Source organism: Cyrtonyx montezumae, unplaced genomic scaffold (assembly GCF_038088225.1).
Source record: "Cyrtonyx montezumae isolate F1298 unplaced genomic scaffold, pur_monq_1.0 scaffold_15, whole genome shotgun sequence".
Classification (NCBI taxonomy): Eukaryota; Metazoa; Chordata; class Aves; order Galliformes; family Odontophoridae; genus Cyrtonyx; species Cyrtonyx montezumae.
Window position 1 is genome coordinate 1,376,950 of NW_027071881.1, and position 13,002 is coordinate 1,389,951.

The 13,002-nt window shown below is 49.9% G+C and overlaps 1 protein-coding gene across 2 annotated transcripts in view; it reads left to right on the top strand.

The window, feature by feature from the left end:
- TYW1B (tRNA-yW synthesizing protein 1 homolog B) overlaps nucleotides 1-10,539 on the top strand; it is a 74,525-nt gene extending 63,986 nt beyond the window's left edge. For both annotated transcript variants that reach the window (XM_065731690.1, XM_065731693.1), the window contains 2 exons: nucleotides 1,185-1,352; nucleotides 9,942-10,539. In XM_065731690.1, the coding sequence (XP_065587762.1) occupies nucleotides 1,185-1,352; nucleotides 9,942-10,163 (390 nt within the window). In that variant the 3' untranslated portion in view covers nucleotides 10,164-10,539. The remainder of the gene's footprint in view (nucleotides 1-1,184; nucleotides 1,353-9,941) is intronic.
- Nucleotides 10,540-13,002: the final 2,463 nt, after the last annotated feature.

A 13,002-nucleotide genomic window follows, 5' to 3' on the forward strand; every position in this document is an offset into this window, starting at 1 on the left:
CCTCTTTAAGCATCTGCCTTGCAGTGTGGTTCACCTCGCTCTAGCTGTGTTTGCAAAGGGTCTGTCTGTGTTTATTGGGCACGACGTGTTTGACTTTGATGTTGCTGAATGAGCACAGGTGCCATAAACATGATGTGGGTGCAAATGCCACATAGGAGAGATGGAAGTGTTCTTCAGAGGGAAAACGTGAGCACACTGAACGTAATCATCCATAAAATCGTGTGCGCTCTGTTGTAAAGAGCCATGCTTGATGGGATTTTGTACTTGGAATAAAACAGCGTGGCCAGGGAGTAGAGGTGGTGAGTTCAGGGGACCTGGACTTTTATCTGGAAGCAGAGACAGGCTTCCTAACGAGCTTGTGACCTGTGCTGAGGCAGGGCAGGCCCAGCCAGTCCCATCAGCCCACAACTAATTCTGTCAGGAAGGGCAGAAATAAGCAAAACCACACTTCAGCAAGCCATGTATGGTTGAGCTAATTTAGGAGAATTTCACTAATGCAATTAGAGATAGAGCAAGGCAGAAGTGAAATTGAGGGCACGACTAAGACTTAAATTGGTGATGGAGGTCATTCAAGTGACCAGATCTCCAAATTAAAATAATAGCAAATCTCAAAATGAGGAGCCCAAAGTTAGCAGCGACTTTGTCTTCTCGAGCTTCCAGCTTCCACTTGTGGGTGTCATTTCCCCACTTGCTTTGGAAAGAAGGGTGTCTTCATGCTCCTGGCTCAAGCTGCTCCCTTCTCCCAGTGAGCCACATCTCTGCCAGCACTGACTTTGCTGCCCCATGGGTCTCTGCACATGGACTCATGGAGGCACAGTGATTTGCTTATGCCTCCCTTCCACAAAGGGGGGAGGATCCTGTTTTGTCTACAAAAAGGTGAATAGTTGGGAAGAACCTTGAGATCTCCAGGTCCAGACAATTAAGTAAGGAACGTTGAGTGCTTTGCTCCAGATATGCAAGATAGCAGCTGCAGAAGCACGTAGCCCAGGTTGTGCTTCCTTGACTCTTGTTGCATGGGCACCACTGCTGGGGATGGCTGAGCACACAGCTTCCAGCACACCAAGGGACAGCAAGATTTGAGGCTGTCTCTGAATCTGCATTCTTTTCCATGAATGAGGGAGGGCAAAACAGACCCGACCTTAAAGCCCTGAGCTGCTGCTGACTGTCCCCTTGTTTCTCCCCAGGGTGTGACGTACTGCGGCGACAGCTCGGCCAGCAGCCTCACCATGGCCAACGTCCCCTGGCACGAGGAAGTCGTGCGCTTCGTCCAGGAGCTGGCCCAGCTCCTCCCAGACTACGGCATCGCCTGCGAGCACGAGCACTCCAACTGCCTCCTGATAGCTCACAAAAAGGTGAGAGTCTTCCGTGCCCGCTGCGAGACCTGGCACCCTGCTGCGTCCTTGGAGGGACGTGCATTTTGCCTTCTTCCCACTGCTTTTCCTCTCTAATTAAGCTGAATCCTTCTAGGAGGGCGTGGAAATGCACAATGGGTATTGCAGAGAGTTCATGAAATCACAGGTTTCAGGGGGTGGTGGTAATTCATGGCCACAGCAATACAAAAAGGAAATGTGACAGGCCCAGGAAGGGCTCGTTGCAGCATCACTTGTGCTTCATCACACTCCCTGCCTTGTATTTTGAGAAAGGCAAGAGCAAACCCTGTGATTCCATGAAATCTTGTTGGCTCAGCTGATTTTGTCTCATTTCCTTATTTTTCTTCATCACGTTTTGCAGTGGTGTATTGAGCTCAGTAGGGAAGTGGTGCTTCAGATAAGGCTAGGTAGGATAGGTAAGGATAGGCTATGTTTTCCCTCCTCCTGATCTTTGCAATACCTGTCAGAGCTCTACATCTCCTTACTGTCTTCAACCAGAGCCGGAATAACTTATTTTTCTTCTTTTGGAGAGGTAATTTTAACAAAAAAAAACCAGATTGATAGATGGATGTCTACCTGTCTGCTTGCCTCTGTTGAACTGCTTTTCTGCAAAACAGTTTCTCCATCCTGATGGTGGACAAGAGGTTGTGGAGCTGCTATCTGGTGGCAGCCCTCATGTCCTGGGGAGCTTTGCAGGCCACCCATGTCTCACAGACCAGGTATGTAAAACGTGCTTGAAATTTGGGTTCCTTCCTGAGCACCAACACAACTGGAGATGCAAGTGGAATGCCAAAAGGTAAGTAATTTTACAAGATGCAGGATATGAAAAATACCTTGGTTTTCCAAGCTCAACAGAAAGATAAGAAATGAGTAACTTGCTGTCTAGGTGGAGCAGGTTCTGTGCTAGTTGCAGTGCTTTTGCTTTGCACATACTTTGCTCCTATTTGATGAAGTCACATGCTCTCTGTCTCCCCTTTCTTGACTGCAGATCTGATTTTAGTTTACACACGAGACAGTTCTGACCCCAGTGGCAACAACCAAGACACTGTAAAAACAGCAACCCGAAGGTGACTTGAAACAAAAAAAACGTGTACACACAGGGAGGAACTGCTTAAAATCACTGCTTGCAGAAGGTCTGAAATACTTTGAGTCAGTGTTTTAAAACAAGTAGAATCTCATTGCTGGAAACTTATGTCCAGTTGCAGAACTTTTGTTTCCTTGGTTTGCTGCTTTATGGGAACAGATGTAGAGGAGCAGAGTAAAGCACAATACCTGGCACTTTTTTTTGTTGTTTCGAGTCACCTTCGGGTTGCTGTTTTTACAGTCTGTCTTGGTTGTTGCCACTGGCAACTGTGCCTGAGCAAATCCTTGAGCGCAGAAAATTCTTCTCTGAGGTGCAAGGCCCAGGAAAAGAAAGGAAACAGATTGCCACTTCAGTTATCGATGCATAATTCAAGTTACACCGTTAGTAACAAGCACAGATTGATACCAGCCCAGGAGGAATTCAACAGCTGCTTTGCTTTCCAGAGCCATTAGGAGAGGGCGTCTTTTGGAAACAATCTATACTCGGTACTAAAACAACTAATAAAAAATAAATTTATTTCTATTACGTTTAATTCAGAATTTCAGGCTCCAGTGGAGAATAAAATTTGTCAGTGTATATTATTTGCAGAAAACGTGTGCTCTGGGAAGGATCAAACTGCGGTGAGTAATTGCAAAATCAAAGGTGTCTTTAAAGAGTTAAGGGGTTGCAGGGAAAAGGTAATAAAAATCATTCAAAAATGTGATTTATTTTGCTGGATTCTGCTTGATCTGAGACTGGAGGTTTTCAAACAATTCTAATAGGAATAATTTGGAACTCTGGTATTGAAGGGTTGGTGTGTCTGGACACACATCAGGGGGATAACACACCTCAATTACACCCACAGCTCCTTGACTTCGGGAGCTGTTGGCTGGCACCTGCTGTGTCTTGGGTGCTTTGGATGGAAACGAATGGGTGGAGATGGCGGCCTGCTCAGTGGTGCTCATCACAGTCCATCAGCCAAGAGATCTCCCCAGCAGACACCAAATCAACCTTCTCCTCCCCCATTTTTAGAGCTGTCCTTGGGGGCTCTGGTGGGACACAGGGACTTGACATCCCGGCTGTGCTTGCAGGAGGCTCAAGAGGCCGGGTGAAAGGCACTGACGTTCCATGCTGAGCATTTCATCTATATTTAGGGAGGAAAAGGAAGCACTTAACTACCAGCTGCAGATCTCGTAACAAGGGTTGCATCAGAGAAAAATAGTCCATCGCTTATTATTTCCTTCCTGCCTTGAGAATCATTTGGAGAGTGCAAGCTGTCCCTGTGATCCTGCATCCCAGATCCAGAGTCATAGAAACATCGAATGCTTTGGGTTGGAAGGGACCCCAAGGATCATCAAGTTCCATCCGCAGGGCCACCAACCTCCAGATCTGGGAGCTAGACCAAGTTGCCTAGTATCCCATCCAACCTGGTAAATGTGCCTGTTATCTCAAAGGTTATGTGAGTGTTACCCAAACCACGTCCTGATGCTTGCGCTGCATGCAGGACATGGTTGCTCCCCATTGCAAGACACATCTGAGTATCCAGAGTGCAGCCTGACTGTGCTGTGACATCTCATGGGTTTGGAGGTTTGTTCCACCCTTACCAAATAGGAAGGTGGCTGTGCTGTGCTTGATCTTTTAGTTATTAAAAGAAGATCACAGCTCTGCTCAGGTAATCCATTTTTCATCCACAGGAATTAAAACTGTCTGGATGCAGCGCCAGTGTAATTGGCAGATGAGTTGTTCAGCTCAGCAGCAGGCACAGATTAAAAATAAAAAAAAACCACCCTGCAATAAGGAGCCTTTTCTTTAGAACAGCTCACACAAGATTAGATGTAATAAATAGAAGCAGAGCAGCTGTCCCACGAGTGTCTGGGGCCACAGTCCCACTTCCCAGCGTGACTGCAGCACTGCAAGGTGCTCCATCTCCTGCAGGGCTGCGTGCTGCAGATGGGCTGGTTGCAGCCTCCTGTTTTGTAACTTAACAAGCTTAATTTCTCCAACCCAGAGCTTGAGGTTACGGTTGGTAACGAGAAAGAGAAATATTTATAGCTCTTAGCAAGCTGTATAACCCTGTTTAGGATTAATAACAGTATTTCCCTTTTTTTCTGGAATGACTCCAGTTCTGTCACTTCTGCGGTTGAATAAAAGGAGCCCTAAATAATTGCAAGCTTTAATTAGACAAGGAACTGCATGTAATGGTATAATGAATTATTTGTTTGACTTCGGAGGGCTTTGTAGTGACAGAAGAACACATCGCGGTTGCACAGTGCCAGTGTGTGCAGTGTGTGCACGCAGTGCATTCAGTAACTGTGTGAGTGTGCAGGAGCTGCTGTGCTGATTGGAGTGACCATCTGCCTTCAGGTTTACACGAAGGAGCTCAGAACCACGATCCTAGGGATCGTTTTCCAGCTGCCTCCCTTCTGGGCACAGAGCAGCAGTATAAAACCCTGAGCTGAAAGCGGCCGCATTGCACATCAGAACTCCTTCCTGAGCTGCACATCCCATGGGGCATCATCCTGCACCTCTTTTCTGTAGAGAACCAGGAGCTCTCAAACGTTGCAAAGCCACACGGCCCTGAAAAGTGACGTGGAGCTGAAAGTGGGGCCGTGCCACTCGCAAGGGAACTGTGAAGGTGAGGCCTCGAAGACCCATCCCTGGAGGCAGCAGGGAGCCGTCCCATCCCAGCCTTGTTCTCTGCCTCTGTGCCTGCAATATTGAAATTCCTCCTGTGTGCAAGAGCGCAGCTGCACCGTCTAGACAGCCCACGGCCCCTGTGTGCTATGGAAAACCCAGATGTGCGCGCGCCCCATCACGTCTGCTTTGCAGACGGGTTCTCTGTGCTGTCTCCTCGGGACTGATGTGAGTGGCCCCGCTCTCTGGTGGCAGTGACAGCAGTGTTGGGTGCTGGCTTCAGCGTGGCCGTTCCCAGACAGAATTATTTCCTTATTCCGAGTCTGATACCGCTGCGGATTGATGAAGTTTGCAGTGGGGATGCAGCCTGTGCCTCTGGCAGAGGGCTGTGTGGGTGCTGGGAAGCACACGGCCTTAGCTTTGACTTCCAAGAGCATAAATATGGTAGGGAGGAACTAAAAGGAACAAAAAAAACCCAACACACCCACTTTCTTAAGGGCAGAAGCACAAAGCCCCCTTCCATCTCCCCAGAAGAGTGCCTTTTCATTATTAGTAAAAGGATATACTGGGGCTCAGCAAGGGAGGCTGCTGGAGCACAAACTTGAGATACCTGTCTGCCTTTCCAAAGATTTCCTTTCTTCTTGAGGAATATAAATGGAGGGGAGTAGTGTTGGCTTTTTTCAATCCCTCCGTGCTTCTCAAGGCCCAGACAGCACTGGGAGTGTTGTGCTGCAGGCTCTGAATTCATTGCTTCCCTTAACGAGAAGGATTTTTTTTTAACCCATTTACCTCTGTGGATGGAGCAGCAGTTTGCTGGGGAAGCTGCAGCGCCGGGAGCAAGGTCACCATGCTGCAGGCAGCCGTGCAAGAGAGAAAAGGAAGAGGACCTAATCCCTTCCAAACGTGGGGAGCTGAGCCAGCTCCGGGTTGGATGCGGTTGTCGCGACATGGAAGTGCAGACGAAGGAAGGAAGCATCCACGCTGCTGACCTCGCAGGAGCTCTGCTGCTGAGATTTGCTCTTGCAAAAGGCTCTTTAATGTCTCACGCTACGTGCAAAGCGAAACAAGTGTTGGTTGAAGTATTGGCCACAAGCAGTTTTTTAAATGCTGGGAATCGAAACTGGAAAAGCTGTTAAGGGATCTAAACACCCTCCCGTGCAGTGCTGCTCCAGAGCCCGTGTCACTGCAGCCATGCCCTGTTTTCCCTGCTTGCCACTGATGGGTTTTTGTGTGGTCTTTAAGCTGCGTATAAAACCGCTGTGTTTAGCTGTTAAACACAACGCCTGTGCCTGGGGAAGGAACCATCTGTTGCACCACTAGATGTGTGTGTTTGCCTGCACAGCTGCAAGCAGCCAAAGAGCCAGGGCAGGACCTGCCCTGCTCCCCACTGATGCTGCCCATGCTGTGCCGTGCTGGCCTGGGAGCACACATATCTCAGTAGGGAAGGAGCAGAGTGACCAAGTGCATAGGAGCAGCCTGTTTAATCCAAGGGGAATGCAGCACAGTCCTCGTTAGGACAAGCTCCTTGGGCTCGGGCTGACTTCCACCCCTCAGCCTTGGTGTTTCGTGTCACTATTTCAGCCGCTCTTCTCTATTTCATCACTTTACATCCACCCCGTGTTTATTTCTTGGTGATTACACATGTCTGGGCCAATGTAGTAAATTGTCCCGTACATCTTTAGGCCCCCAAATTGTTTATGCAAGTGGGTTGGTAAGAAATATGAAGCATGGTGCTTCATCTTGAATGTTGGTGGGTTTATGGGGTGAAATCTCCTCTCTGTACAGACTAAACAGACAGCTCCAAAAGTTCTGCAGGAGCTGATTTAAGGAAATTTCCTGTTTGGATCCACCATAGTGAATATACCCAGAGTGCTGCAGCTCTGCTGTTGTGCTGATACTACTTCACAGCTCTCAGGACTTGCCTTGGAGGCACAGAGGTGATGCTCAGGGTGGGCACAGCTGTCTGACCCCAATCTCTGACCACGTGCTTTCTGCTGACTTCAAGGCCGCAGTGAGTTCCCCCCTCATTGTCTTCTCTCATTTTTCCAGTACTATAAGATCTGCAGTAATCAGGTTTTGCATTGCTGGGCACCCGCTGTCAGTGCCAGGATGGATGCTGGGCAGCCTGCTCTGGTGGTTGCCAGCCCTGCCCAAGGTTGGGGGCTGGAGCCTCTTCAGGGTCCCCTCCCACCTAAGTCCTGTGATTCTGGATGGAGGAACCCACGGTGGGACCTTGTGGACATGGGGATGAGGGCTGTGGGGACAGTGAGCACCGACCCCAGCATCATCTCAAAGCCCTAGGGAGGTGCTGGGTATCCGTTTGCAGTCAGCACAGCCTCAGCACCTCTTGAAGGAGCTTTACTGCTCGTTTTATGATGTTAACTTAAAGAAAAAAACACCAGGGGAGGGTTCCAACCATTTGTCTTTTCCTGATGTGTTTATCACCTTAAAGGACTTAACCAGGTAGTGAGGAATTCAATACAGCACCCTGCTGTGTGAGGCTGAGCGAACACCGGTGCCTGTCGGTGGCTTGCCTATTATGTGGCTGTAGGGAAACTGTTTGGAGCCTTAAATCTTTCATTATCTGCAGAATAATCATAAAATGGTTAAAAGCCCATCTGTAAATCTCATGGGCTGTTGCACCCCACCCCACATTGGTCTGTTTTTCATTCCTTCACAAGAGTAAATGGTTTCTGTGACACACGTGAGGGATGGCCGCCCCGTTTCTTTGTGTTTTACTGCTGTGATATCACCGCAGTAAAAATATTTGGTCTCATTTGATCTGCTTTTTGCAACAAATCCCAGGCAGCCTTCGCTCAGTCAGAGCGGGGAGCAGCCTCAGTGCACTGCTGTGCCAGGAGCCGAAGCAAACTGTGTAATGTCTCCCATGGGTGGCCCAGCCAAGGTTCCGGATGGGAGGGGTAGGCAGAAGCCTTGGGGTGGGGGGGTTGGATGCTGGGAGCAGTGGAAAGGTTCAGCTCCATCCAGAGAGGGGGTTTGTCCTCCAGAGGGCACATGCAGGGCTTTACTCTCAGGGGTGAGGACCTGCAAGGTGCCCTGGGTGCAGGGGTGTTTGGGGGCAGAGGTTGGTGCTGCTCCAGGTTTGCTTGCACCTGGTGCAGTGCTTCCCCATGTTCTGCTGGTGGACGTGGCCCCCATTGCCCCACGGTTTCAGTGTGGGAGACGCTCATCTTTACCCCATTATGCTGTTAGCTTTGTTGAACGTTGTGGGATCTGATAGCGCAGTGAAATACAGCCGTGGCACAACAGAACAGTTGGCTTTGGAAAGGAGAAAGCATCTTGTCTCCCAGGAGCACGTTTTGGGCTCCCACTGCCTACAAGGCAGCTCTTCCCCCAGCGGCAGTGTTCTGCTGGGTGGGGGGGCCAGGGCTGCTGGGGGAATGCAGCACCTCTGCCCTTCAAGGATGGGGCTGAGCACCTTTGTTCTGCAGGGCTGGGGGAGCTGGGGCACAGAGGGCTCTGTGCCAGAGCCCCATCTCAGCCTCTCTGCATGGCATAGGCATCTGCTGCAGCTCTGCCTGCAGGGAAAGGGCACTGCAGGGTCCCCTCCCTTCCTGAGATTGGAACATCCCAGGGTTTTCAAGGAAGCAGCCCCCCCAGAATGACCTCCTCAGCCACTGTCAGGTCTGAGCTGCGTTTCTTTTCTTTATGTGAAGGGTTTCCCTTCGCTGGCATTGAGCCCATCATCGTGGCAGTGAGCAGAACATCTCACTGCATGCTGAGCAGCTCTGCCTTGTGGTGAGAGCCTCGTGTCCTGGGTGCTGGAGGGTTTGTGCTCCCTGCTTCCCTGCAGCCCCACGTCCCTGCCCTGTGCAAGGACTCCTCCTGCGCGAACTCGCTGCAATTGCACAGCAACCGATGAACATTGGCAAAGCTGGATTTGCAATTTTGCAGGTATCAGCAGTTTTTCCAACCAAAAAAGCTTTTAGCTCTTGGGCAGAAAGTCAAGTGCCATTTAAATGCACAGCCATCGGGTTTCAGAAAAGCAGGGAGCCAGGATGTTTTCCCTCTCTTTTTAATTTTTTTTTTTTGGATGAAGTGCGTAATAAGCTCTTAGCTCGGATAAATCCTAATTGAGGATTCAGTCAGGGCTGCTGCTAAATGAGCAGAGCAGGTCTGGGAGACAAACGCAGCCCCAGCTTGTCAAAATAAGCAATTCTTAACATCTTTGCATGGGAAGAAGATTCATGTCATTAAAACTCTTCATCTTTCCCCATTCCCAAAAGCATCCTGCCTGCCCCTTTCAAGAATCACCCCAATCCTTAAGCACGTGGCTCCCTTGTTGCTCCTTAAAGGCCATGTGGTCCAACTCCCTGTGATGAACAGGGATGCCCACAGCTCCAGCAGTGCTCAGAGCCCCTCTGACCTGAAAGGATGGAAGGTTCAGGCAAAGCACCAACCAGTCAAACCTTCCTGAAGTTACCTGCTGGTAGGAGCTGTGCTAAATGACCCGAGTGGTGGAATCGCCTTCTTTGGAGACTTTCAATACCCGCCTGGGCTCCACCTGTGCAACCTGGGCTGGGAGCTGCTGTGGCAGGGGGTTGGACTCGATGATCTCTGGAGGTCCCTTCCAACCCCTACAGCTCTGTGATTCTGTGAAAGCAGCTGTCCTGTGCCTGTGTGTGCTTTGCCAGACCCCGTGGGTGAAACGTAGCTCAGAAACTGAGCTCCTATTACTTGTCTGCCCAAAGGCTTTTCTTTTTCCACTTTAAGCAGTTTTCTTCTAGAGCTTCTGGATGGCTTCACATGGACCTTAATGTGTCTAGGAAAAGACTGCAGCCAAGTACCCAGTTTAATCTGCTCCAAGTACCCACTTCAATCTAACCTAACTCAGCTATATGTTCTTTCCCCAGTTCAAGATCGATGGAGACTGGTGCACGTGGATCGACTACGAGCGCTTCCAGGAGCTGGTGCAGGCACACGTGGACAGTGGGGGCACGCAGACCTTCTCAGCCACAGACTACACAGCCAGGACTCCACACTGGGCACTCTTTGGGTCCAACCAACGTGGTTTTGATCCCTTGGACATGAGATTCCAGCGGAAGGGCAAAGCGAGAGACATCTCCGGGTGCTGAAGGCCACGTGGGCATGGCCCACCTCCAGGCTGAGTGTTGGTTTGCAAACCTGTTCTCATAGACTTTCTGAAGTTTGATATTGAGAAGGAGGGTAGAGCTTCTGTTTAACCCTGCCCTCCTGGCTTTTTTAGAGTTTCTTGCTTAGGGATGTTTATCTCTGACAGATGGTGCGTGTGAGTGGTCCGTGTTGATTGGCAGAGAACAAAGGGGGGTGATGTGTTTGAGCCGTGCAGCTGGGTGAGCCCAGCAGCTCAGCATTCTCCATCCATAAGGATAAGTGTGAATGGGATTTAACCCCTACTGGCAGGGTCTGTGCAGGTGGGGCTGCAGGCATGCTGAGATGGGAAGCCCTGCTGGGGGTAACGTCGTGCCAACAGCAGCATGGGAGGGCTGGGAAAAGGTAAAACTTGTAGGTTGAGATAAAGGCAACTTAATAGGATGGCAAAGGAAGGGAAAATAATGATGAAAGAATATCCAAAGATATAACCAGCTACGTTGTCTAGCTGGAAAATTGCATTCATAAAGTCGGAAGGGGTGGTTTGCTGTTGGGAAAATCATCACCCTCACGTGCCAGCATCACTCCAACCATGCTGGCCAGGTCCATAAGCACCTGCAGGAACGTGTGTGTTGTTGGTGGGAGCGTTCCTGAGATAGCTACTGTTTGTAGAAGAACCTCATTTGTTCAACTGTTAAAAAGTGATTCTAAAACAGAAGGAAAATAAAGAAGTGATTTTCCCTAGGTCACCTGTGTGTGTCATTACTGCACAGGATGCTCCAAGAGGGGATGTTAATGGGATTGTAAGATCAAAAGCACAGCATTGCCAAACATCCCGTGGTGGAAGGGAGAAGGGAGAGCACCCACGTGTCTGTGGGGAGGCAGACGTCATGCTTGGGTTCCTTAACAAGCCAATGGTGAAGGGATGCTCTCTTTCCCCTTGCTGGGGTGGGATTTGTCGTGTTCCCACCAGGGGCTGTCAGAAGGTGTGTATTTTTTCTGAGCCCTGTGCTCTGGAGTGCCCCAGTGCTGCGCCACGTTCCAGTTACAAACTGTTGTATTCAGGGCTTAATATTAGAACTGATGCAGTCTGAGTGAGAACAGCAGGGCTGGGATGCGGGTACCTGAGCACTGACTTTGCTGCCTTGGAGCAGCCTTCTCCCCAACCCTCCCTCCATCCCTGCGCTCCTCCATCCCTCCCCCTGATCCTCCCACCGCTCTCCCCATCCTGACCCTCCAGTTATCAGTGTAGGCCTGTCCTGAGCAGCCCCACAGCTGTCCCTTTTTGTCCCTTTTGAGTCTTGTCTGACATCTGGAAGCCATATGGGGAGCGAGTTAGGCAGAATTCACACGTGCAATTACCCTTGCATTGCCTTGTGCTTAAAGCCAATCTTTCAGTGCACATATCCCAGAGCAATCCTCTTACACGAGCAGCTTTCAATTGTACAACTTAATACACATGGCTGTTGGGGCTGTTGCAGGACGTGGGCACTGCTGGGCTCCGTCTGTCTGCAGGTCTGGCATCACAGAGGCGTTGCATGGAGGAATTCCTTCCTTGGCTGCCCCAGGAGCCCCCCATGCACTGACACTGCTTTGTTTTTGGAGATTTACCCAAATCCAGGGCACAGGGTGCACGGAGAGCAGTCCTGGAGCCTCAGACGTTGATCCTAAGGGCAAATTGGGCAATTGAACCACTTAAGGCCCAGAGTGGAGGGGCTGAGAGTTGGGGTTAGGGCACCACAGCTCCTGCCCTCCTTGACTCACGGTGTGAGTCACACCATGGCTGTGCACTGCTTCTTCAAGGGGATAAATCTATTTGTTTCCAAAAGTCTCCAGCTGGAAAACATCCCCCGAACAGACAATTGTCATCCATCAGCTTTCTCTTCATCTGGTTCCCGTCCTAAATCATTTATGATGTTGGAGCTGCTATTGTGCCTCGAGGGGTGAGGAAAAAGACGTCTGAATTAATTGAAGGAAGGACATCTTTTTCATTCCATCAATTGCAAGTGGAGCTAGGAACACATTTTCTTGATCACTGTTTGGACAGACTGAGGACAACATGGTGCCATCGGCACAGTGACCCCACATCATCAGTGATGCTCACGGGTCCTCCCAAAGGTGCTGGGATGGGTCCTCCTAAAGGTGATGCTCTCCCATCCCAGGAGATGCTGAGAAGAGTTGCAGGAAGGATGCAACCCCTGGCCTCAGCACTGACCCCTGAGGGACACTTCTTGTCTCTGATCTCCATCCAGACATGAAGACGTTGACCACCACTCTCTGGGTATGATCTCACGACCAGCTCCTCGTCCTTCAAACAGTCCACCCACCAAATCCACGTCTTTCCAATTTGGAGAGCCTTACTGAAGTCTAGATACATGACAGTGGGTCTTCCCTTGTCCACCAATGCAGTTACACCATCATAGAAGGCTGTAGGTTGGTCAGGCAGGACCTGCCCTTGGTGAAGGGTTATCTTATGGTCCTGCTGGAAACCTTCCTGCTCCATCTACCCCATGGGACCCTGTACCTGTGGGACTGATGGTGTTGACAGGTCTCAGCACAGTGGTGGTATTTCTCATGTGCTCCTCCTTTCCTACAGGCTCTCACAATACATCAACCTCAAGTTACAGAAATCTGGAGTGATTTGGAAGGAAAAGCAGCTGTATTGGGTCATTAACACATTGCTAACAAAACATTGCTCTTTGGTGGTGGACTTACAGCTTCAGAAGAAAAGTGCTCTGAGCTCTTCTCGACATACACAGGGAGTGCTGAGATAGCTGGTTTCAACTCCTCGAGTCTGCTCAGAACAAAGCATTTTGGGTACTTTAAACAAATAAGCTACAAAAG